Source organism: Alligator sinensis, unplaced genomic scaffold (assembly GCF_000455745.1).
Source record: "Alligator sinensis unplaced genomic scaffold, ASM45574v1 scaffold228_1, whole genome shotgun sequence".
NCBI lineage: Eukaryota > Metazoa > Chordata > Crocodylia > Alligatoridae > Alligator > Alligator sinensis.
Genome location: NW_005842044.1, coordinates 2,337,405 through 2,361,878, shown reverse-complemented (window position 1 = coordinate 2,361,878; position 24,474 = coordinate 2,337,405). Strand labels below are relative to the sequence as shown.

General features: G+C 48.8%; 1 protein-coding gene across 1 annotated transcript in view; it reads left to right on the top strand.

The window, feature by feature from the left end:
- SLC7A5 (solute carrier family 7 member 5) overlaps window positions 1-22,628 on the top strand; it is a 44,700-nt gene extending 22,072 nt beyond the window's left edge. The window contains 8 exon segments of the mRNA XM_014519512.2: window positions 13,311-13,416; window positions 14,127-14,171; window positions 15,640-15,763; window positions 16,425-16,528; window positions 16,770-16,866; window positions 17,830-17,979; window positions 19,250-19,427; window positions 21,346-22,628. Of these exon segments, the coding sequence (XP_014374998.2) occupies window positions 13,311-13,416; window positions 14,127-14,171; window positions 15,640-15,763; window positions 16,425-16,528; window positions 16,770-16,866; window positions 17,830-17,979; window positions 19,250-19,427; window positions 21,346-21,401 (860 nt within the window). The 3' untranslated portion in view covers window positions 21,402-22,628.
- The last annotated feature ends 1,846 nt before the right edge of the window (window positions 22,629-24,474 follow it).

Below are 24,474 nucleotides of genomic sequence, written 5' to 3'. Positions count from 1 at the left end.
GTCGTGTCCCTCTGTATGCTAGCGTGACATTTCCAGTAGTCCCTTTTATAAAAGCGTGTGCGTGTGTTTTATATACAAGCTTCCCTATTTTACCTCTTTAAAATCATTGCTGGGACCCGTGTTAGCAGCACGTAAGTCAGTCGTGGTTGAATTCAGCTCTTTGTTGTGTTTGATCAAAACCTAAGGGCCACGTAAATAATGTTGCAAAGCAGCAGACATCCACCTTCTTATCTTGATCTCTTTGGCCAGTTCTCATCGGATAACTCGATCACAGCCTACGGAGAGCTGCCTGTAATGAATTCAGGAGGATGCGATTTGGAAAGAAATTTGAGAGCCTCGGGGAGACTCGTGACGATCAAAGACGGGCGCATCTGAAAGTTAATGACATTTCTCTTAGTCTAGACAGACATTGGAAGGGGTGTGAGGGACACCCTAGCGGTTCAAACAAGGGCTAGTGAGAAGTTCAGCGCTCGTTTTAGGCGCAGACTTTGCTGAATGAAGAGCAGCAAATGTCATTTTGTTTCCAGCTCGTATGCGAAGAGACCCTGCTGTGGGTCACTATTGCTTTCTGTCCCTTCCTCTCTCCCACCCGGACGTCTTATCATCTACAGGGAAATGCCTGAAACTGCCCAAAGGCTTGCAAAGAAACCAACCTTGCTCAAATATGTGTTTAGCTCATGAGAGAACAAGCATGTCCTTAAATTGTATAATCAGGGCATACCACTTCGTTAACAGCAGGGCATATTGATTACAACAGGAAAATCACATTTGTTCATCAGAGGCGAACAAATCGATGCCTTCTGTTTTTCCCCCCTCTCCACTGGCTGTGCATGCGGGATATAGCTTGCAAAGGCAAATGTGAGCTGCGGGCTTTATGCTGGGATCTGAGCTATTTCAGCTGTTTGCTACAGTCCTCTGCCAGCTTGCGTTGCCAGCTCCCATGAGGTACACAGGACAGAAATGGCATCCCAGCTGGTACGCTGGCTGCTGCGGATCTTCATAGAATTACAGGCCTGGACAGATCTCGGGGTCATCGAATCCGACCCCCCTGCACAGATGAAAGATTTTTTGTTGTTGTTCCCAAAATGCTGTTTGTAAACACGGCAAGGGATTGTAACCGGTCGGACTGTGCCCTCTACTGACTGCTGAAAGGAAACCGGATGAGGAATGAGGGGGATGAGAGCTTTCCCATCCACATTGCAAAAAGGGAAGTGATTCCCGGGAGCAAAGCACCGAGTCTGTAGCACGCTGAGGCCCAGCAAAGAGCCGGGTTTCTAATTCACGCGGCAGTGCAGAGCGTTGTTACACAAGGGTCCGGCTCTGCATTTCCAGCCCTTGTGCGCGGTACACCCACTTTTTGGGGGAGTTGCAAATCAAGTGAGTTCTGTTTTCCTGGACATCTCCCAGGACTGACACGTGGTCTTTCACTCCAAGTTTCAGGGTCCAAAAATTTTGTATATAATAACTCTTGTACTTTCTGTACCTAGCTGGCTGCCACATCTTCATTCAGCTCCTAGAAGACGAGTATTTGTGTCCGCATCTGCCCCCCATGTTCATAACCACCCTAGTCCGTCACCCTAATCTTTGGACTTGTCTGTAAAACAGCGACCCTGTCTTTCAGATTCCTCCCCAGGACCCATTTCTATTGCACTGCCTATGGAGAAATTAGCTGCCTAATTGGTGAAAGGGCAGAGACTGAGTTTTCCTGTGTGCGTAGGTCGTGTCTAGTACTCCTACTAAGAATCACACCCTTATATTGGTACTTTCTGCAGAAAAGCCAAGGATTAAAGGGGCACCCTGAATATGTTCTCACTCGAGAGGTGATCCGCCTAGGTCTTGGTTGAGGTATGTGGATTGGAGAGGCTGGGCAAGCTGGCATCGTTGCTCCCAGACATGACGCCGACTGCTGCAACCACAACATTTTCTCCCTTAAAAAATCCAGCTTTTTCCTTTCTTAATAAGATTTGGGAGAACAGAGGAAATGTCCCTTGTTTTTTTCCTCCTATAATAAGCCTTTCCACTGACAATCATTTGTGCCTAGGGAAGCGTATTGCCCCAAATGTGTTTGGCTAACGAACCTGCCTAAATAAGCTTTTGCTATTTTTAGATGGATAGATAAAAAAAAAAGCAGAGGAGAGTTTGGAAACCCTGCTTTTGTAAAAAATGAAGTTCTCTCCGGGAGCGATACAGGCACTTATTGTGAAGTGGGGATGAGTAACGTTTGTAGCTGGTCCTGCCTGCCTTTGTTCTGGCTAATTTATGGGGGGGGGGGGGCAGTTTCTTTTCTTTTCTTTTTTTCCCCTCTTTTCCTTTTCATTCCTGCCTGACCTTGGGGAGACACTGCTGTCTCTGCAGAATTCCTTGCTTTATCAGAGTTTTCTTCCTTTCAGCCGAATGCCTACAGTGCTGGAGGAACATAGTTCAAGGCTTTGTTGCAACGTGTACCTCCCACCTCTGTTCTTATGTCCCCGTTGGCTTTGCTGAACTTTTCGCCCCTTGAGAACCAGGAGGAAAAACAACAACCCCCGAAACCGCCCAGCCCCAAACTCTGCAGCTTCTTGATGAACTTTGTCAATACATGGCAATGGAGGGCAGCAAACGCAGCGTCTGCCCCGGGGTTCACTGTTTTCTCGTCGTTCGATGAATAATCCTGCTGTGTATCTTCCAAGCAGCTTTACTCCCCCGGGACAAAGACCTTCGAGTCTTTGCTGAGCGTGAGTCAGGTACTGCCTGCTGCTCCCCAGGTGTAATCCAGATTAAATCTATTGACTCGTGTGTACCCAAAGGGATTATCCCTGTAGGCCACGTGCATACAGAAGCCATGCTGTCTTCTTCAGTCGCATACACTTGATGCTGGTTTTCAAAGCCTAACTGATGACCTGCTGTCTTCTTCCTCTCTGTGCCTGCTCATTTTTGTACTGCAGCGTGCACTCATATCCCGCAACAATTCACCCGGCGTAGGAAAGGCGTCTCCCGTCTTTCTTCCAGCAAAGACATTTTGATTAAAACTCTTGCCTTCCCCTTAACTGACCTGCACAAGTGCACTTGAAGTGCACACCAGGGTATGGTGCAGGTCAGGAGTTGGCCAATTTATACACACTCTGCTTATCCTCTGGTGGAAACAGGAGACCTGCCGATATCGCAGTATATTTGTTACCGTCTGCCTCTCCAAGCACGTGTTGGCATGTGATACAACAGCTATTACACTTGCTAGTTGTGTGAGCTTCTAGTTCTTGGTGGTCCTGCAAGATCCCAGATGTGCCAAAATTAATCGTGCACGTTGCGTGTCTAAGGCATTTCACTTGCTCCTCCGGTTTGGAAGACGCTGCGCTTCTGCCAGGCCTTGCCAGCCTGTACGACAGCTGAGGAGAGTGCAGGAAGCCCAGTGACACTGGAATCGATCATTCTTTAACGTTTGAGCCCAGGTCTTCCTGTGCATTCGCACCATGTCTCTCGAGTGGGACCGCAGTCAGATCAGGGATCTCTGGGTGGTCTCAGAAGAAGGCAATCCAAGTGAAAAGGCAAGGGCTCTGGGGATTGCATCAAAACAGGCATGCCTGTCCTGTCACTCTTTCTGAGCTCACCAACTGTTCTGCTGGGCCCCAGGCACTGAATTTAAAGCCCTGTATTGCTTTTGGTTTGGTTTGGTTTGGACTTTTATTTTGCAGTTCTGGATAGAATAATCCTGTTGTCTTAATGCTGTCTTTCATCAACCTTGCAATGCAAGTTCGCCGTCTCCCTGATCGATCAGTCTTGTACATTCACGTGGTCCTTTCCTGTGCCTGCCTTTATCTCCCGCTCTTAGTTTTGCCCCTTCCCAAAGCTGGCAGTCCTTGCGAGAGCCTCCCACAGCAGCAATACATCCAAGGAACTATCTTTTGCCTTTTCTCACCTGTGGTGGAAGTTTACAAATGTTGCACACGGCGGGACGATGCTTGGTTGCTGGATCTCTTACTGGCTAATAACCCATCAGTAGACCTTACTTTTTAAAAGTGCTGACTCTTTAAAACGGGTAACTTTCCCGAAAGCCCATGTAACCTTTGAATGTGTGGGCGACAGCAAGTCCTGCCTCCGTGGAGTTTCATTCTCTTGGTTATTTCTTTTCTTTTCTTTTCTTTTCTTTTTTCTGTGGGCCCTTGTTTTCTTTTCAACCAATCCTGAGACTCTTTGGACAAAAGGAGGTCTCTCGATGTTACCGGTCCAGTTAATTCAGTCTTTGGCTGGCATCGACTGTTGGACCAATACACTCCAAGTTGAAAGTATTTTTGCAGCAACTTGGCTGGCTCAGATCTGGGAAAGTGGAAGCATTTGTGTGTTCCCAGGACATTTCATTTAGCATCTGAGTGCAGTTGATTGAACTTTTTTATGATTAGTTTTATCTGCCGCTGTTTTGCATTTACCGTGTCAGTAAACGGCAGAAGATAATTTTACCATCGCCTCTTCTTCAGACTCGGAGTCTAATGAGACGGCAGAGAAACACGTCCTTCCTGGCAGTGACCACTCAGTTTTTGGCTCTGCCTTTTCTCTCCTGTCAAGTGTTTTCATTACATGAAGAAAAGCAATAAAATCCGATGACAAAGAAATAGGTGGCCATATTTCCCCGCAAGGGGAAAAGTTTCTCTGTGTTCACACTGAACAAGTGCAGGGTGAATTAAGGACAGAGTAGGCAGGCTTCGCTGCAGACATTTGCTATGGAGGGCTGTGAATAGATACCACACCTTGTTTTTAATTATATGCATGCCAATTCATCTAGCGCTATTGGGACCTCCACCCCCTGGACTGCAGTTCATTGTTCCATATAAAAGGGTATTTGGAGGAGCAAATGCATTTAGCAAATTCTCTGCTCCTATGTAGGACTGTTTTTAAAAATAAAAGCTCAGAAGAAGACCCAGCCCTTTAAAAGTTAAGCAGAGCAGCACAAAACAGACCCATAAAAGCGCAGGAGAAATGCTGTCTGTCTACTCCCATTGCAAGGCAGCCTCTTGGCTGTGCTGTGTGCGCATCTTCATTTTAATTGAATCCCTTTGCTTTTTGCTAGAAAGTTCCCTTTTGATCTGCTTGTCTTAATGAGGTTCATTTTGCTAATTCCTCAGCTGGAAAAAAAAAATAGCCTTGTTTGTGACAAATCCCGTGATTACAACCAGCCTCGAGGGAAGGAAGAACTTTCTTTTCCTTCCTCCTTCCACTCTGCTAGTGATAAGAGCAGCCGAACGTACGGTAAAAAGCCCATCAAACCAGATCTGTAATGAGAGTCAAATAAAGCCTTGTTAACAGCGGAAGAGAAAAGAGCAGAGAAAACAGGTTTGTTCTGGAGTCTCCTTAAAGAGAAGCCGAGAGATCTTGTTGAAGTCACGGGGAAGTTTGGAAATCCTGGCTGGTCACGAACAAAATCTGTGGCTCCCTTAAGGATGTCAAAGCACAATCTGCTGCAGGCAGATGCTGACCATGCATTAGGCTCCAGGACGGGTGTTATCACTGACCGGTGATAATATAATCCGAGATAATTGTACTTGGCCATTCAGAGAGCAACAGGCCGTCAGCATCGTTGCAACAACTGGGGATAGGCCAGCAGTCGGCTGCCCCTCCGTCCTTCTAAAGCCTGGTCTCCTTGAGCTAAACACTGAACAGGCCTGCTTTCTAGGCCAGGGGTTTGATTATTTTAAACATACATTTGTCATTTCTGGACACCTCGGTAATGATCTCCTTGCTGGCGTCTCTGTGCTAACCGGTCTATGGGAACTGGCCCTTTCTCTCTCCATCTCCATCTCTATCTCTGTGTCTCCTGAGCAGGTCCCTGCATATCAGGGCTAAGGCGCATGCTGGATGGGGCACCAGGACGGCTCATCTTGCTGCTGCCCACGCTGTTCCCATTGCGTGTCTCAGGTTCGAGGCTTTCTCCTGGGATGCCATAGCAGAACCGTCTACCAGCACCGCATTTGAAAGGAAAGGGTGCTTTTAGCCAACCAGTGCTTGATGGCACACGTGAGAGATGGGTGATGGTATCAACAGGGAGACTGGGTGAGCTGTCTGGAAAAGCACAGCTCTAACCCAGGGTCTTCGGGATGCATCCTGCAGACTTAATCAGGCGTTTCAGACTGGAGAGTCAGTAGCACAATTATACAGGGTGTGTTTTATGGGCTTGGTGCTCTCTAACTCAAGCTTTGCCTGCAGTCAGGCAGGCGTGACTGGGGAAGGTGCGTGCCAATTGCCCGAGGTCAGGTGGCCGTGGCAGGTTAGCGCATTGCACAGCTTGTGCGCTCTAATTTGGATTGAATGGTAATTACTTCTTGCCCAGCCATTTTCTTTTTGCCAGCTGCTCTTTTACAGCTCTTAGTTATTACGGTCTTGGCGACAAAAGTCAGCATTACTGACACATAGGTCCCGGCTCTTTGGCCTGTGAACAGGCGCAACGGTCACCTACCCAAAAACACAGCAGGAGCATTGCACTTTTTCTCACGATCACATTCACGTGCCCGTTTTATGTTGTGAGATTGGTGTTTGCAATTGTGCGTGTCGACTCTGCACGATGTACTTTAGAAGTCTGTCTCAACATGCTAATGGGTATGATATGAGATACTTGTCGCTGCAGGAAGAGATCCATCATGGGTTGTGTTGGACACGCTGTGCTCTGTCTTGGCTGCCAGCTGGCTGGGACATGTTTGCAAGTCCTAGCTGGGCAAAGCCCTCGTGCCACCAGCTGCATGCCTTTCCAGAGCCTTGTCCTGTTTGCATGTGGAAAGTGGTTTCTCGCAGCGGGGTCAGACGAGGATGCCCGTTTGCTCATTTGCTCGTCTCTGAAATGCACTACCACCTAGCGGCTGCCTCAAAGCGGAGCACTGGGATCCCCCGGGTTATCTTGCCTGGCCAAAGGGTCACTGCTAATGTGGGCTGGTTGTGACCTGCCTCTCAGCTGCTCATTTTTAAAGCACAGCTATGTTAGCAGTGCTGATGCTCTCAACCAAATAGCAGTAAAGACTTAGATATTTGCCTCTTTTTTGCTTTTTGCTTCCATCCCTGTGTTTTTTTTTCTCTCTCTCTCTTCCCCCACAAATAGTTTCCAGGAGCAGCCTGTGCCAATAATGGATCAGTGCAATCAACAGCTTTGTTTTGTCTTTTCTCCATAGCTTTTTACTGAGATGGGAAGGCTTTTGGCCTCTGGCAGTTGCAGTCCTGGAAAAAGATAGAGGGTTTTGCCTTTCCCAAGGGTCGCTGGCTCTGTTGCACAAACAATCTGGCCGGTCTTCAAACAGCCCTTGTTCAGTCTGTCTAGGAGCCTGGTCAGGTTGCTTCCCCCTCCCGGCCCGACTCCATGTTCAGCCACTGATTTCTATGGATGTGGATTAAACCTGTTGTACTAAGCAAAGCCAGGATAAAATACACTTAGGCTGGCAAATAACTGGACTGTTTTTTTTCAGGGTTCACATCCTGTCATTAGTCTGCCCTCGCGAGGAGAGGCAAGGGAGCATTGCAAAGTATCTCTGCAGCATGGAGGCTCTCTCTACTCCTTGCATTTTGGGCCATTCCCTTTGCTTTCTCTAACTGCTGGAGGAGGCATTAGACACGCACCTGCGTGCCTGCTCTCATCCCAGCCCCTGTACTGACACTTCTGTATTTGAAATTTCTAAATCGCAGCTTCTGCACCGCTTAGCTCAGGACTTGCAAATCTCAAGAGCTGGTTGCGCAGGACAAGGACATTGTCCCGTGGTAGCAGCAAAATGCAGAGGAGATGAAGAAGGCAGTGTCCGGGCTGCAGTCCCAGGTGGGGCTTCTTGTCGGGACCCGGTCAGGAAGATTGGTTTCCGGAGGCAAGGGGGTTTCTGGCTGGTCCTGGTCTGATTCATAGCTAGATCGGGGCTTGAGGAGCTGGCTGGGAGGGCAGGTCACAGGCGTGCTGTGCTACCCTTCTTAGTTTAGGAACGTAAAGGACACCGGTGGAGCGGACAGCTAGTTCTTTCCCAGGCTCCATCCTCCTCTGAATGCCTCAGGCTCGCTGATGGAGGTAATGATGCTCTGAAGGGGGAGGAAATCTGGCAGCCAGCATGCCCTTCATGGCTCTAGTCTTGACTAAAAATAATTGCTCTTTATGAGCATGAGTTAATGAACAACATGCAAAGCTTCCCATTCCTCCCGAGGGGGGGAGGAGGAGGAGACGATGAGACATGGAGAGGAGCTCTAACTTGCCCAGGGGGAGGCTGAATCAGTAGCAGGAGCCACGAACGTTGCCCAGGAGTCCTGACTTGTAGTCAAAAGCTAAAGAGGGCCGCCCCTTGCTGAAATCCCTGGCACGTGTTTTTCTGACCACAAGTTGAGGTTTGCAAGCTTGTTTACCTGGGGCCTTAAGGAAAAGAGATGAGTTTGCTCCTCCTGCAGCTGTCACTCGAATGGCATGCAAGGCTGGACATGCAGCAGAAGTGCAATGGGCCTGCTGCTCAGGAATCAGAGTGATGACAGCAATTCAATCCCTGTTTAAACCATCCTCTTGGGCTTTCCCTGTGATAAATCCTCCAGTGCTTCATCCTCCATGTTGTCTTAAATGACCCCATCCCTCGGACTGCTGCTGCATCTCTCTGGAGCCGGAGCCAGAGCTGAACAGAGATCCCCTGGAGCTTTCCCTGTGTCCAACACACTGCGCCCTTTTTGCTCAATCTCCTTACTGATTCGAGCCTACTTTGAGCACTGTGAAGAGCTCCTCTGCTTTAAATGGTTGCATTCCCCATCTCATGACTGATTAGCCACAGTCTAAGTATTTGATGACAATGAATTGCTTCTAGCCATCGCAGATCTGCATTATTACAGCTGGAATGGACATGATCTGAGAAGAAAAGAAAGAAAAGGTCTGAACATGTAGTACATGGACTCCTACAAGTTCCTCCTACTGGAAAGCCCGGGTGACAGAAGGTTGCCGGTAAAATTACCAGACTCCTGGCAGCAGATCAGAGCCACCAAAGGGCTTAATGTCAGGGCTTGTTACCTTAATTTGGTTAATTGTGGAGCCAAGTACAGCTGAACAACCAGTTTACATCAGAGCGCAGGGGCAAAGCCAAATCATTGCCTACAGAACAGCTCTTGCAGCCAATGTTGTTAACAGGGTATATTTGAAGTGCAGGAGGATAGGCACGTGCGTGGAAATGGAGCACGCTTTGCATCGCGGCGATGTTCAATGGGAACACTGCTGTATAGGAATATTGGGGGGTGGGCACTGTTTCCCCTGGCAGTCATAGCTGCACATTTAGACCATTTCATGAGTTACAAAACATCCAACGGCTTTAGCATGCAGCCCTTATGATAAAAAGTTATAAGATGCTTTGCCTCTCTGTATGGGACAACATTTCCTGAATCTCATCTTAAAAGCCCTTATAAATGAAGGATGTTCACAGAGTGGATATAGTCTTGAGCTTGGCCTTTGTGGGAGAAATGACTCGGACCTCTCTGATCTGCTAGTCAGAGGAGAATCGTTATTATGCCCCACGTGTATAACATGTTTCCTGCCACGTCTCTATAATATGTTGCCTGCCACATCATTGCTGAGGGGTGCATCATTCCCTGAGGTCTGCTGCTGTTGCGGGAGATTTGTTAGGACAGGGGTTTTCCGTGGGCTAGGAAGAAGGAGATTCCTCTGTTGCAGGGTGCCCTCCCTATGTGTTCCTCCCCTATTACACTGGTGTAGGGTCCCCCAGGCAAGCAAAGCCACAGGGAATAGGAAGCTTTGCATGTTGTTCAGGAATCCCTGTAGGACTTTGCCCTTCTCTGTCCCAAACAGAGGATTCCCAAGTCTCTTGGTCTTTTAACAGACCCTCTATAGCTACCCTCATTGTTCAACCGAGGAGAAAGAAGCACAGAGACGTTAAGCGACTGGCTTGAAATTTGCAGAGCTTTTAGTGGATTCAAAGGCCGCTTCCGTCTTGGGATCTCATCTCCTTCGCTGTTGCAGTCTGTTTCTTTCTTTACGTGCTTCTGAGCTTCCCGCCAGTCGACGCAAGCGGTCTTTATTTTAGTGACTCGCAGAACCACAAGAGCAAGGTTTGCACACCTTGGGCAGGGAGCGGAGAGCCCTGGTGTTGCTCTCGGCAGCCTCTCCAGCAAGATGAGGAGGAACAAGGGTCCTATCCTGAACTGGGTGTGGGATCGGAGGGACTAAAAGAGAGGGTAGAAAATAGGGGCCGCGGAGCTGCGTGCACGGCATTTACTTTCCTGGTGCCCGAGCGAGGAAAGCAGAGGGCCTGCAAAGACCTGTTTGTAGGAAATGGGAGAAAAGGCAGAGAGCTTTCCAAAGTAAGACCCTCCCCACGCATGTTGCTGCTCAGAGCTCTGGACAGATGTGCCTTGCCTGTAGCGTGGCAGTACCCGCACGGGAGCCTTTCCCCTCCTTCTCTCCATCGCTGCTGAAGTAGCAGCTCCTGTGCTAGTGGCAGGTGGCAATGCTCCAGCGCTGGCGCTTCAAAGCACGCGCATTGTACGTGCTCCGGCAGGTGCTGGGGTGTGCGTCTGTGCGCGCTGCGTGGTTTTACAATGTCCTATCTCTCCACCACTCCTCATCCACCCTCCTGAGAATAATGAAACATTGTGCTTCGCTTCCCTTTCTGTGCTTCAGCGCAGCTTCCGTGGCGTGCATCCCGCAGCTTGGCTCGCTTCAGTTTGATTGAAAGAGCCAGGCCTCTTGACGCAAAGCCAAGGCGTTTGTGCCGCACAGCACGGCACTGAATCTGGATTCGAGCTAAACAGACCCTCCCTTGCACACAAGCTAAAGCATCCCACAGCTCCCAGGCAGGGATGCTTCCTGCATTGGGGAGCATGGATTTCAGGCTGGGGTCTGCACGTACCTGGTCCCCTGGCCGTCGGTGTGAGAGGGGTAGCTCTGCTTGTCCTCGGGAACAGCAGCTGTTAGAGGGGGAAAAAGCAGAGCAAGACTCACAGAGTGTTAAAAAAATAAAAATAAAAAGAGAGAGAAAATTTTTCTTCTTAAGGGCTCTGTTACAAGTATAGCAGCCCCTCCATAGGAAATGAGCTAGGGTCTGGGCAAGAGTATGATGTGTAAAAAAAAAAAAACCAAAAAAACCCAAAAAATCAAAACCCCAGCCTTCGAATAGGTCATCATTTGATGCTCTCTGGGCTTAGCGGTCTTGTTGCTATGTGTGCAAGCAACACATGCAAATACATGCCTTACCCAAGGAAGGACTTTGCTTGGCTGGCAGCGGTCCTGAGTAGGCAGACATTGGGCGCACAGCCACATTACTCGAGCCTCCTTAGCCAACGTTCAGCCCTTTCCAAGTGATTTGGCTTGCTGCGCCCGTCAGAAAAACAAGTTGGGATAAGGACAGCACGCAACTAAAACCGCAGATAGCCGTCAGAGGAACTGGTCGGACCTTTTCTGTAGCACAGACCAAAGCATTTCACCCAGTCATTCCTGCCAGACCCATAGCTTCCGGCTGATTTTAAAGCCTTCAAAAGCTGGAGGATGCCCCCACATCTCTTGGTATCTTGTCCCAATGGTCACGCTCGCCATTACAAATCCATACCTTCTTTCTACTATAGACTCTATACGGACATGACTTCAAGATGTATTAGGGAATGACTTCAAGCGGTAGTAAGAACTGCCCAGCACTTTATGTGTTGTCTTTGGAGGTTTTCAGCGCGGTGTGAAGATTGTACAACTCAACATTCGAGCCGTGACTTGTCCAAGTTGGGAGAGAGCAGGGTGAAACTTGGGGGGACAGTGCTTAGCAATCTGGTATCCCCGTGAAGAAATGCCGGAGAGCCTGCCGAGGTCTTCTCAACACCCAGTTTCTTTGTCACGAGGGTGGCAGGTGGGGAGAGCCTGTGCTCTTTCTGCTGCTGTGTATCCAGACCGTGTTGCCAGCTGTGAATAATATGCCGCAGGGGTGGAAGAGATTAGACCAAGCGCCTTAGCAAGAGCAGGCTCAGGTAGTGCAGCCATCACGCGGCGAGACCAAAGGAGCACTCAGTGCACGCGCCAGGGTATAATTGGCTAAATTGTCGGTGGAGATGAAAGAGAAGTGGGAGCAGGGCAGAGACGTAAGGGGAAGGAGACAAGCGTGGGGTCGGGCCGAGGGGGCAAGTATGTGTTTTCTCATCATTAGAGGGCATGTGGCTGGGCAGCTGGTGCTGGCACTGACTTGGAGCACAGCCCACCCCGGGAAGAAAATGCAGAGCCATTGCACCAGAGGGAAAAGCCTTCCTTTCTCAGCAATAGCATTTGCTGGATGCAGAAGTGGCTGAGCCCAGCAACCCCTCTGTCACTTCGGTTCGCATCCCGTGGTCCTCCTTTATCCTGCCTCTGTAACCGTGGTGCTGGTAACAGCTGGGCACTGCAAGGCAGCTGCAATTTTGCAGTCCAAAGAAGGTAGACTTTTCACAGAAATACCCTTTCTTCCCAGAGATGAATGTGGTCTGCGGTGTCTGGAGGGTTCAACCCCGAGCACTGCTGATTGCCATGTGATACGGTTGCCTGTGCGATTAGTGCAGATCCGTGCCCTAAGAAGAATCACATGGGAGGCAACGGGTCGAGTCAGATGCTAACGTGCCTTCCCAAATCCTGCAGGGCTCCCCCCTTTCTTCCTCACAAAGGAGAGCACTTGTTGCATTGAAGGCATGCGGCTTCCCTCACCCCAGGTCTGGAGTCAGGCCCGAGATCAAAAAGCACGAAACAAAACGGCAGCAGGGCTTGAAAGCAACATAAATAAACGCCGTGGCTCTGTTGGAAGAGATCTTAGCAGGCGTACAATCGAGTCTCCCGTTTCTTTCAAAAGCAGACAAATAACAGGAACCTCGAATATTCAGACCCCAAAGTACGCGACTTCCCTTCCCACCATTCTGCTCGATCGGCTTGCTGGGGGAACTGGAGGAAATCCGCGGCTTTTATCAAGAAAAAACACTCGTTGGTGCAAGGACGGTGTCGGAACAACACTGGTGTGCGAGAAGGGCTCCAAAGGGCTGTGCTTGGAGAGGTGGCCAGGAGACTCTCTCTGCTACCGGGGGAGCCAACACCGTGGGGAAGGGAGAAATCCAGCTTCAATCAGCTAACTTATCTTAGCGGGGTTTGAGCCTGAATCCTCTCTCTAGCTTGCTTTGTCGCAGGCAACAACCCTATGGAAACCTGTGCACGCTGTCCCTAACACGACCGCCCAGGCCCCAACACAACAGGTGTTCTCCAACAGCTTCAGCTCAAGGGTTTTGGGGGACCATGCCTTCAACGCTTAGCCATTGCAGCCTGGGAAGGCCTGTGCAATTTAGTATGGCCAGCTCTTACACCCTGCAATTTTTGTCCCCTTTTTCTTTGTTGTCCTCTGTAGGTAACGTGTCCAGCCTGAGACCTGAGCACTCCTTCGAAGGCACCAAAGTAGATGTGGGGAACATCGTTTTGGCTTTGTACAGCGGCCTCTTTGCCTACGGAGGCTGGTAAGATGCAGGCTGATTTCTTGCTGCCGTCACAGTGCAGCGCCAGTCCTTGTCTCTGGCTCCTGATAAGAGTTTGTGGTTGAGGGCACCTTGTCCCCAAGAGGACAGTGGCATCACGTCCTTTTGTCTGGTGGCAGTCACACTGGGGTCTTAGCCTGCAGGGGAGCGGTACGTGCACATACAAGGAAGCACTGTTTGTTAGAGTATTTAAAACAGGGAGTAAGTGTAGGGGCTCCCTGGAGAAATGCCCAAGCTGTGTGGAGAGGGAGTACAAGGAAAACCAAGAGATGCACTTTTCTATCCCAGCCCCCCCTGAGTCTTGTGGTACCCCAGCTGAGACCCCCTGTTTTAGTGGCTTCTTTATTCATTTCTTGTTGCTCTCACATGCAATGCAGAGATCTAGTGCAGTCGTCGTCTTCTTGTCAGTATAGCAGCACTGCTAGCTGTCCCGACACGCGCAGATCCAGCATATTGCAAGCAAGCCAGCTGTGTTGCATGCCGGACTGACGGGAAACACCTGTGTTTCGGGTCTCAGACCTCCGTGCTGATGCGCTGAGATGCAGGATGCCCTCCTTAGGTGCTCCAGAGCCCTTTGATTAGTACGGGCATCTCCACCTGCATATACACAGAGTTTAGGGGTGGGCTGTTGGATTCATTGTTATCATGTGCTGCAACCAGAATTAATCTCGTCTTTTTTTTTTTAATTGCAGGAATTACTTGAATTTTGTCACTGAGGAGATGATAAACCCCTACAGGTATGCATGCCCCGTGGTGACTGCTCAGTTAGGGATGAAAACTTACCCACGGTCGACCTTGAAAGATCGCTTCCTTCCATTGGTGTGAAGCTGCCTTTTGCATGCAGAAAAAAATACGTGACTAACCAGCCCCAGGAACAAGATTTCACTTGAAGAAAAAAATGAGATCTTGGCCATGGGCAAAGCCTGATAGATGATGAGATTTGTTTTTTGCTTGTGGAAGGAGGACAAGAAGGGAGTAAAAATGCAAGTCAGTGCAGCAGCCCTGTGGTGAGCCACAGTGGAAAGTCCCAGTTCCCCACCGTGGCAGCCCAGCACCTGCCCACTGCGACTTACTGGGGGGCGGAGGAAAGGTCTTCCACTTCCTTTTGGTCTTTTCTTGCAGTTTCATGAACTACGTGCCACAAAATATCCAGGGGGACTCCCAGGGCGATGCTATTTTATTTCTGACCTAAACAGCCGCCCCCCCCACAACCAAAGCAACGGGCCTTTCTGTCCCTATTTTGCTTACCCCAAGAGTGTATGAGGCTGACTATACCACACGGGAAATTTTTTGGCAAAACCCAGATCCTGGCTGTGGGTTCGGTTACATAGGGGGCCAATTCCTGCTTGACCCCTGCAACGACCAGATTTGATTACCCTTTCCTTGGCGTGCATAGTTGAAAAGGTATTTGCCGGCTGTAGCGATCCCCTCCTTTTCCAAGTGCAGTCACAGCATTTGACTTCCTGTGGCTTTGAGCTGCACAGCCCGATTATATGCCGCATTAGGAAGGGTTTCCTTTTTTAATTATTGTGTGTAAACTGAGTTAATTTCTCAGAAAGGGCAAAAGAGCCTCTACACAAGCCTCTTTGTGGCTGTATTCTGGTTGCCTCCAAGTGTATTTCCCAGGGGCTACAGCGAGCTCTTTGGTCTTAACGTGCTGACTGCCAGCGAAACCCCTAATCTTTCTGTCTCCCTTCTCAACAGCCACCAGCACACAAGTGCTTATTCTCACACCAGGAGACTGTGCAAGTTTTAACGTGGCGAGCTGGCATGAGGCATGCCCGGGTCTTTGCAGTAAACCTGAGCATTGCTTGCTCAGCCACGCATGCCCGGGTCTTTGCAGTAAACCTGAGCACTGCTTGCTCAGCAATTCGCTGTCCTTTGCACAACCTTCCTCCCGCCGAGCCCCATTTCCCACCGCTCCCAGCTCTGCCTCCTTGCCACTCGGGTGGGATCATGTTTTATTTTGATGTTTTCTACTCCTCCATGGAGAGCAAAATCAAGATTGGAAGCTGGGCGCTCGGCAAAGAAAAGCAGAAGAACTTGCGGCGCTTTTTGAAGCTCGTCTAAAATCTGTTCAGAAAAGCTGACCTTTGCAACAGCAGTTTCCGTCCCTAGCACACACTGTCCCTTGAAATATATGTCTTTCTGAGCTACAGAGCTCTGGATCCTAATCCATTATTATGATTTTCACTTTCCTCCCAGAAACCTGCCATTGGCCATCATCATTTCACTGCCTGTAGTCACCCTGGTTTACGTATTGACAAACTTGGCTTACTTCACTACGCTGTCGACAGAGCAAATGCTGACGTCGGAAGCCGTGGCTGTGGTAAGATAAAGCACATCCAGAACGCACCCATCTGTTTTCCTACACCGGCTGCCCCAGCCTTGTAATCTCGAGCTGCATCTCCTGATTCATTCAGCACTGTAAGCGTGGCTGCTTGCAAAAACGTGATTTTTTGATAGGCAATAAAGAAAGGTTTTGGGGGTGGGAAGAGTTTTCCCAAAAGGTACTGAGCTGGAGTCATCACAGAGGAAAGAAAAGGCGAGCGTTTAATAAAACGGCATGAATATTCGGAGGTGCTGCCAACAGCTTAACTGAGCATGGGAAAAGGTTGCTACGTCAATATTAAATCAGGCTATTCTTGCTCAGTTCTTTCTTATTCGTTCTTCCCATTTTTTTTTCTAGTAAGTACTATTGTAGTCATTAAAATCCCAGTGCCAAGAGAAATCCTGGAGAAAATGCAGCCTTGGGTAGTCTCACTAGCTTAGCACAACCGGGCCAATTGGAGAGGAACCCTTCCGTCCGATATATATTGGTGTTTGTGGTTTAGTAAGCAGCAATCTTCTCTTGAGTTTATGCTGAGGATGGTACAGGCACAGTAATCTGTGCCTAGTTAGTCAGTGATACAGTCCTGGTTTTTAAAACCGTGCTGACAGCTGCAAGTGCTCAGAGGTGACAGAATGGCTTTCTTGTTGCTTCCTCCTAGGACTTCGGAAACTATCACCTCGGTATGATGTCCTGGATCATACCTGTCTTCGTCGGCTTGTCGTGTTTTGGATCTGTCAATGGATCCCTCTTTACTTCTTCACGGTAGGTTGTGTGCGGGTTTCCTTTTCCGGTGCTCACCCTTGGTCTGGAGCTGCCCTTAGAAGCGCAGCCATAGACGGGCACAATGGGAAGGGTCCAGCGAGCGAGAGTGGTTATTTTTTAAGGTCTTACCCAGGACCCAAAAGCCAGGCCTGTCAAGTCCTGTTTGCAATGCTGGATTGAACGAGTGATCCCAGACAGCTTCTGGGGGTGGCTGTAAGAGTAACCGCTTTTTTGCCTTCAGGCTGTTCTTCGTGGGATCCCGGGAGGGCCACCTGCCCTCCGTCCTGTCCATGATCCATCCCAGGCTCCTCACTCCAGTGCCTTCTCTCGTCTTCACAGTAAGTGTCGTGTGGGCTTTTAGACCTGATCGCATAACAAATTAACTCCAAGGATCCAATATATCCCTTGGTGAATTGTTCCCAAGATGGATCGCCTTCATGGGCAGCCATGTCTTTACTGAGCTAGCTAGACTAAAACAAGCGAGCAAATGCTTGCAGCTATGACATCCCTCATTGCAATTTGGATGTATCCTGTGAGGCATATTTTCCAGTCTGGTTCTTCTCTGAATACTCTCCCATTTGTCAACCTCCTTCTTGAATTATGGACAACAGAACTTGGCACATTTTTCTAGTAGTAGTCACACCAGTGCCAAGCACAAGGGTGATATTGCTTCTCTACTCCTAAGCCAGATGCCTCTGTTTTTACATCCAAGGATTGCTTTGGCCCTTATGGCTACGATATCACACTGGGAGTTTATGTGCAGCTGGTTGTCCACTGTGAACTTCAGGTCCTCTTCGGAGTCACTGCTTCCCAGGACCCTTGTGGGAAGACCCACAAAATAAGTTATAGTAGTGTAGCAGAAGTACAAGGGGACTGGCGTGGATAGGCTTGAGTGTGAGGATTGCAATGCTTTGGTTGAGCTGTATGGAAAGGACTTCGCCAGGAACAGCAGGCAGTGACTTAGATGAGGACAGAGGTGCCTCTAGCAGAGCTGTAGGGTGCAATCATGCATCGTCCCTTCCTTGCCTGGCTCTTCCATTGCCTTGGATTCACTTTCCTTGCCACCTCCCCTCCTTTCTCGCTGCAGTGGATATGTCTCTTGTTACCATAACATGTCCTTGGATAGCAGGTTTCGTTTTGAAATAATTCTGTGGAGTAGGTTAGTAAAAGTTCAGGCACCTCCACGGAGCGTGCCTGCATTTCCTTTGCTGTTTCTGGAGGGCGGATAGTTACCCTTTGGCAGCGTGTGGTGTTCTCTGCCCGCTTGTCCCTTGGCTCATGCCTTTTGTTTCTGGTTGCAGTGTATTATGACCCTGATGTATGCCTTCTCCAAGGATATCTTCTCCGTCATCAACTTCTTTAGCTTCTTCAACTGGCTCTGCGTGGCTCTGGCAATCATCGGCATGATGTGGCTCCGCTATAAAAGGCCAGAGCTGGAGAGGCCCATTAAGGTGAGGATGGTGGAGCGGGAAGCCTTGCTATTCCTTCTGTGCCCCGGCTTTCCAGGATGCAAGTCTAATGGTGAAGAAAATGATGGGGGTTAAAGGCTTCTGGGGAGAGGCTCTCTTACATGAACAAAATAAGGGGGAGAGAACCGGTGTAGGGAGGAGAGGAAAGGGTGCTACTTTGCCACCCGAACAAGCCAGGTGGGTGCAACTCTGTAGTAGACAAAGCTTAAATGCAAATGAACAGAAGGAGACCTCTGCCAAATGACTCTCTGCTGTTGGTTAAATACCTGTTAGGCAGGTGTCTGTGCCCAAAACTCCTCCGCTAATGGGAACTGGCTCCCTGTCTGGCAAGGAGCCTGAGAGCTGATTTTGGTTGTGGACATAACTTCAGCATCGGAGGTTGGCAGGCCCTTGAATAAGGAATCTCACCCTGCCGTAGCAGCTCTGGGTATTATTAGTAGAGGACTTCAGTCTCTGTGACTCTCAATCATATACTTTGCACCAGTAAGGAATTCACTTTAAATATACTCATTTTAGGAAATAACGAAGGCAGCTTTATTCTGTTTGTCCCTGGCTGCCCTGGAAACACTCTGTTGGTGGGAGGCCAAGTCCACGTCGAGCGCTGCAATCCGTCAGCTCTCCTTAAAGACTTGTACGCCCCATTACGAGCCAGAGAGCACGCTCCAGCAACAAGTGACGCAGCCCGAAGGGAAAAAATATTACGGACCTACACTGCAGCCTTCCCAGGGTATCACTTCTCCAAAAGAGCCAGACCGCTGTCAGAAGTGCCGTCCCTGCTAAAAGCAACGTAGTTGAATCCCCTAGTTTTAAGAGTACCAAAAAGTCTGAATTAATGGCCTAAGTGTGCATGGGTGACAGTGCTACGTTTGGGACGATGGATCTGATGCTCTGGCCTGGAGTGACCTGGAGCTGAGAGTCTTGGGGCCGCTGAGGACTTGCTGTGTGGATTTGGAGAAGTCACTTAGTCCTCCTGTGTCCTTTTTAGCTGTTTTTAAGATAGGAGGACCCTTCCTTAACTCCCCAGGGTTGATAAAAAGCAACAGGTAAATGCCAAACGTCCTGATGGAAATTGAAACCTCACAGCCCTCTCACTCAACGCCGTGGGCAGCCCGGTGTCTTTAGCAAAGAGCTGTCGTGGGGTCCCCTTCTAGGACAAAACTGGTTTGATCAACTGCCCTGGCAAGTAGCTGGCCTCTCTGTTTCTTACCAGTTTTGACTAACTCCCTGCCTTTTTCATGGTTTCTTTGCCCAGGTTAATGTGTTACTGCCCATTTTCTTCATCCTGGCCTGCTTGTTCCTCATCGTGGTCTCCTTCTGGATGACGCCGGTGGAATGTGCGACTGGTTTCGTCATCATCCTCAGCGGGCTCCCTGTTTACTACTTCGGGGTCTGGTGGAAGAACAAACCCAAGTGGATCCTGCAAGGCATCTGTGAGTATCCGGCCAGAGAACGTAGGATGCTGCTGCGGCTTTCGCTCCAAGCCTTGTGATATTTTATTTCCCCTCGAACCTGCAGAAGCAAGCGGCGCTGGCCACAATTTGCATTGCAAAGGGTTCTGCGGGACTAGCTTTTGTGGATTTCTGTTGCTCAGTGCAGTTGGAGCGAGCTGAGTGCTCAGTAGACAAGCTGACCAAAATGATCTGCCACCCTTTGTCACTGCAAATCACAGAGCAAATACAAAGGGTTTTTCTCCCAGCAAACAGGAAATGTATGGAAAGAGAAATCCTTTGCAAGAGCTGAAGTGCAAACTCTTTCTTAGCAGAGGAAAACAGCATGCCAGCAAAGCAGGAAGAGAGATGAAGTAACGCTGTAAAAATCTGGGTGCAATCAGCCTATTTCTGACTGGGCAGAGAGCACGATGAGTCCTGATGGGTCATAAGCATCACGGGCAGTGGGAGCAGAGCCCTCCTTGCTACGATAGCATGGCAGCAGCTAAAGGAGAAGCGAAGCATCCTGGAAGGTTTCTCTTGTGAGGGTTGCTTTTAGGGTATCCGTGTTACAGAGATGTCTGTGCACGATGGCATATTTTGAGGGGCTGTGATAGCACTGAGCTTGGCACCACATGATCTTTGTGTGAACAACTGATTGAAGAAAGTCAGGCTCTGTTTATACATCCAAGCCGTGTTGTCCAAGTAACTAAGCTCTACCATCTGTCTCCCAGCTCTGATACAAGGGGTTGACCTGGAAAAGCAGACGAGCTGAAATGCCCAACCTTTTGAGCAAGAATAGGACCTTTTAACAGTGCACAGCACTTTAATATGCTTTTTTTTTTTTTTTTTTAAATTCTAAATATCAGGCTCAGTTCCTGGAAAAGCCATTTATACAGTGACTGCTTTGCAAATTAGCATATTAATTATGTTCTACCACCTCCAGCTTTCTATTAGAGAATATCGAAATTATTCTAGGACACAGGATGAGAATGCTACAAATGTCTAATTAGAAACACACAAGCTGTGTGTCTATATATGTATTAATACATGGTAGATAATTTGCTTGCATCCTTCTAAAATGATTCTGGCTCTGCTAGTCTGCGTGTGTTAAAATCCACGTTAATTTGATCTGACACGACTGCCTCGGGTAACGAAAAGACTCGGTGTAGTAGCAAGGGGTCCACATCTCTTTGAAACACAAAGAGTATTGTCAGGGTAACTCACAGTTAAAGTCTCTCAGCTTACAAACCGCCCTTTGCAAGTTTGTCAATGAAATGCTTCCTGATGAAGTCCCTTCCCCTCGATTGTGCCCGCAGCACCCTGGTTTGATGTCACGAGGTTGCACGCAAACGTGGTCTGTACATCTGGATTCGCTCTTACACTAGACGCTGGTGACAAGGCCAGCGCGGCTGCGTTTTAAGCGAAATGCATGCATCTGCAGGAGCAGGTTTTTTCAGAAGAGGAAGCAAAAATATCAGCTCACAACGTGTCTGCCAGTTCCTGTGATTTTATCTGACTCAGTACTGGCTGCAAACTGTTCAGAAATCTAGGGCTGAGCTATGCCCATGTGTGCTGGATGACATATGCATGGTAGTTGCCTGATAATTGCCATCGCTATGAGGTTAAAAGTTAAAATACATGTCACCTGGTCTGTCAGTGGAGGCACTGCTCTGTTCACTATACTCCAGCTGTTGCAGATAGAAGGTGTGTATGTGAACAGACTAGTGCGGGCACTAAGCTTTGTTTTGTTGTCAAGCTATATATTATAGTATTTGGATTGAGTCCTCCAGAGACAGGCTGGCCGGCAGGGCACGCCTTTTGGAGCTGAAGAATATGAAACGCGGGACCGGGTTTCCAAGCTGCAATACGCACAATGTAGTGCCTGGGTCTAAACCAGTCTGTGTTTCCTCCCTTCCAGTTTCCACGACAGTCCTGTGCCAGAAGCTGATGGAAGTGGTTCCACAAGAGTCTTAAACAAGGCCAGCACGGACACTCGGCTTGAGAAAACACACAATGCCGTTTGAGAACGACACAAAAGAAAAGGCGTCTGATGCTTCTTCGATGAAACCTAGAGCACCTTGGCAGAGCTGCTGTGTCCCTGAGGCCCCGCCACTCGCTCTGCCTGTCCCCTCTTCTTCTCCCCCATCACCACCCCCAAGCCAGGCAACACGTTGGAGAAGAGTACGTGGTACGATTTTAGTCCAGGACGAGGAGTTTCTGCTGGTCGCCTCCAGAGACTGCAGCTCATTCACTAACAGTGAATCTCATCAGATTCTGTGTTTGTGTGTGTGTTTGTGTGTGTGTGCATGTGAGACTGAGGGCTCAACTTCAGTTCTGGTCACTGTTATTTAGTATCTTTATTTTTGAGGGGTTTTGGGGTTTGTTTTTTTTTTATAATTTAAGATTAGCAATTTAATTTCTTCGTCACAGATACTGCGAGTGCATCTGCTGATGTAATGGAAACAATTCCTAACGTTGCCAACCGTATGTGTCTGCCTCCCAAGGGACTGGGATTACACACTGCTGCATAGCTACAGGCCTCCAAGTCGGGCTTGTTGAACCGCAACGAGCCGCGCTGGCTGGCCTGCCAAGGTGACGTTCTTGGAAGACCTAGGCACCAGCAGACAAACCAAATGAACCAAAATAGGTGTGACACTGATTTTAAACGAGGATCTGCACTGATTTTAGCCCAGTCCCTGCCCTGTCTCTCTGTTGCCCCAACTCAGATGGAAATTTTATTTTTTAGACATTCATTTTAGTGCTAATTAAACTGTAAATCACTGGGCATACATTTCCCCCCCCACCCCCCCCGCCCTTGAGGACTCCAGGTGCTGGTGCTCTTTATGGACTGATCACATTTGTAGAGATGTTTGCAAAGCAAAGATCTTTCAACAGGCTTTAGCTGTTTTGGCATCTGCTCACACTCACAAAAATATATGCTCTTGGACACTTTGGAGTCTGCCAGAAAGGTCTTTGCGCAGCAATTTGCAAAAGGCAGAGCAGAATTAGCATCATGGAGAGGACAGGGTATGTGCACGTGTATTTTGATTTTCATTCTTGCTGGATCATGCTCAGTTGCCTGGTTTTCTACCCTTTAAACTTACCCCCCTCTCTATTATTGGGCCAGTACTCTAGGCCACTTCTGTAGTTGCACTAGTCCTATTGTTGCGTGTGAATACATTTTATTTTGGACGCCTGTCATTTACCCCTGTAAAATTAGTATTAGGAAACAAGGTGGGTCCCGAGGACAGGGCTCCATGCAAAAAAGCTGAGAAATCCCAGTGGCTTACTGAAAAATGATCAGAAGCCTGAGTCATGGGAAGGCTGCATTTTTCTGAAGTCTGTCTGCAGCCAAGCTCAGTGCCATCCTTTCAAGCGTCCCTGTTTAGCATTCATCCTAACTGATGTGTCACCTGAAACCATTCATAAAGGGAAGGCTTCAAATGGGTGCTCGCAGCTCAACCTGAAACCATTCATAAAGGGAAGGCTTCAAAGGGGAGCTCGCAGCTCCCCCCCTGCCACTGCCGAGGATTGCGTGTCGCTGTATGGACATGTGATGGGTTTTTTTAATTCAGGCAATATTCACTTTGGATCTTTTTGAAGACCACGTGGGGGGCATGGCAATGAGTAGGTCTGGTGCATGGCTGGAGTCCCTTGTTCCCCATTTGTCGTACATCTGGTGAATGGTACTGTTCCTTCACCATTCGTAGAAGCAGCAGGCTGGAAAAATGCTCCTCCTTCCCGTAGCACTGCAACACCACGCTCGGCTCAGCTGGCGTTGGATCCCTTCTAACGGCACTTAGCTGGCTCCCAACTAGGATCTGCATGTGGATACCTGGATGCTTTTTGGGTGACTCCAGGGAGCTGGCACTTCCATTCCAGTCCCTCTTCAGTATAGTCCCATGCCTCCATAGAGGGCAATGCAACCCGCTGAGTGCATATAGTCGGGGTCGTTCTCTTAGGAAGCATATTGCTTACTTAGCCAAAAATGTGTCTGTCTTAGCAGACTACAGGGTTTCCGTACTTAAGTACAATCGTCCAAACGCTCTGTGTTCACAGCGATGTTCTCTTTGAAACCAAAACATATTTTCCTTACAAAGAGAGCTACGCCGTTGCTTACAGGAATTTCCTTTACGCTTTCGTCCTGCCACTCCCTGCACTAGGAGAAAGGGTAATTCAACTTTTGCCCTGCAGTGTTGTTTTGTTGGCTTTTTTTTTTTTGTTGTAAACTAAGATGCTTTGAAGTAGCGACCCTGTAGAGTTTGTGGCTGTCTGTTTTATATTGAGTTGTTTTGCCAGCACAGGGGATTTTTTGGAAGGAGAAGCAATAAGCAGGCTGAGGATGCACTGGCTTTTTATGAAGCAATTTAGCGGGGGGAGTTAGTAGCAATTCCAAACAGCAACGAACGCCGCTGGCAGCCGTGGTGAGAGAAAATAACCAATAGTCGTAGTAAAACCAAGAAGTTAAAATGTGCAGCTCTGTCATTGTCATTAAGAAAAAAATCCGAAAGCTTTATTTTTCGAAAATATTTTAGGGAGTGGATGGCACCTTTGTCATGTTAACCTCTCACTCCCAGGGCACCCTGTTTTCCATCCAGCCTGGGTCACCGGTGACCCAGAGGGTGCACTGATGCTGCACGAGGCAGAGCAGGAAGAGGTATACAGTGCTGCCTCGCGTGGTGTAGGCATACCCAAAGTTGTAGCCATCCCATGGCTGTCTGAGGACCTATGTGCATCGGGATGGTGGTCCTTAGATCCATTTTTAGTGGAAAGGCATGTACACAGATAAGCCCATGGGCTGTGCCTTTCCTCTGAAGCATGAATCCTTCCCAGGTCCAGGTTGAGCTGCTTTGGCTAGGTAGCAAGGAGAGGCTTGCCCTGCCATCAATAGGCTGTGCTTATCCCGTGGATACAAGACCCCCCGGTCCGTCTGACGCCTTCCTCTAGTGCTACTTTTTCTTTTTGATGTTCTCAGGGCCAGTCGTATATGGGACCTGGTTTTAATTCCTTGACGTAGCTTCTGGCTGTTTTGAGCTTTGAGCGTCGT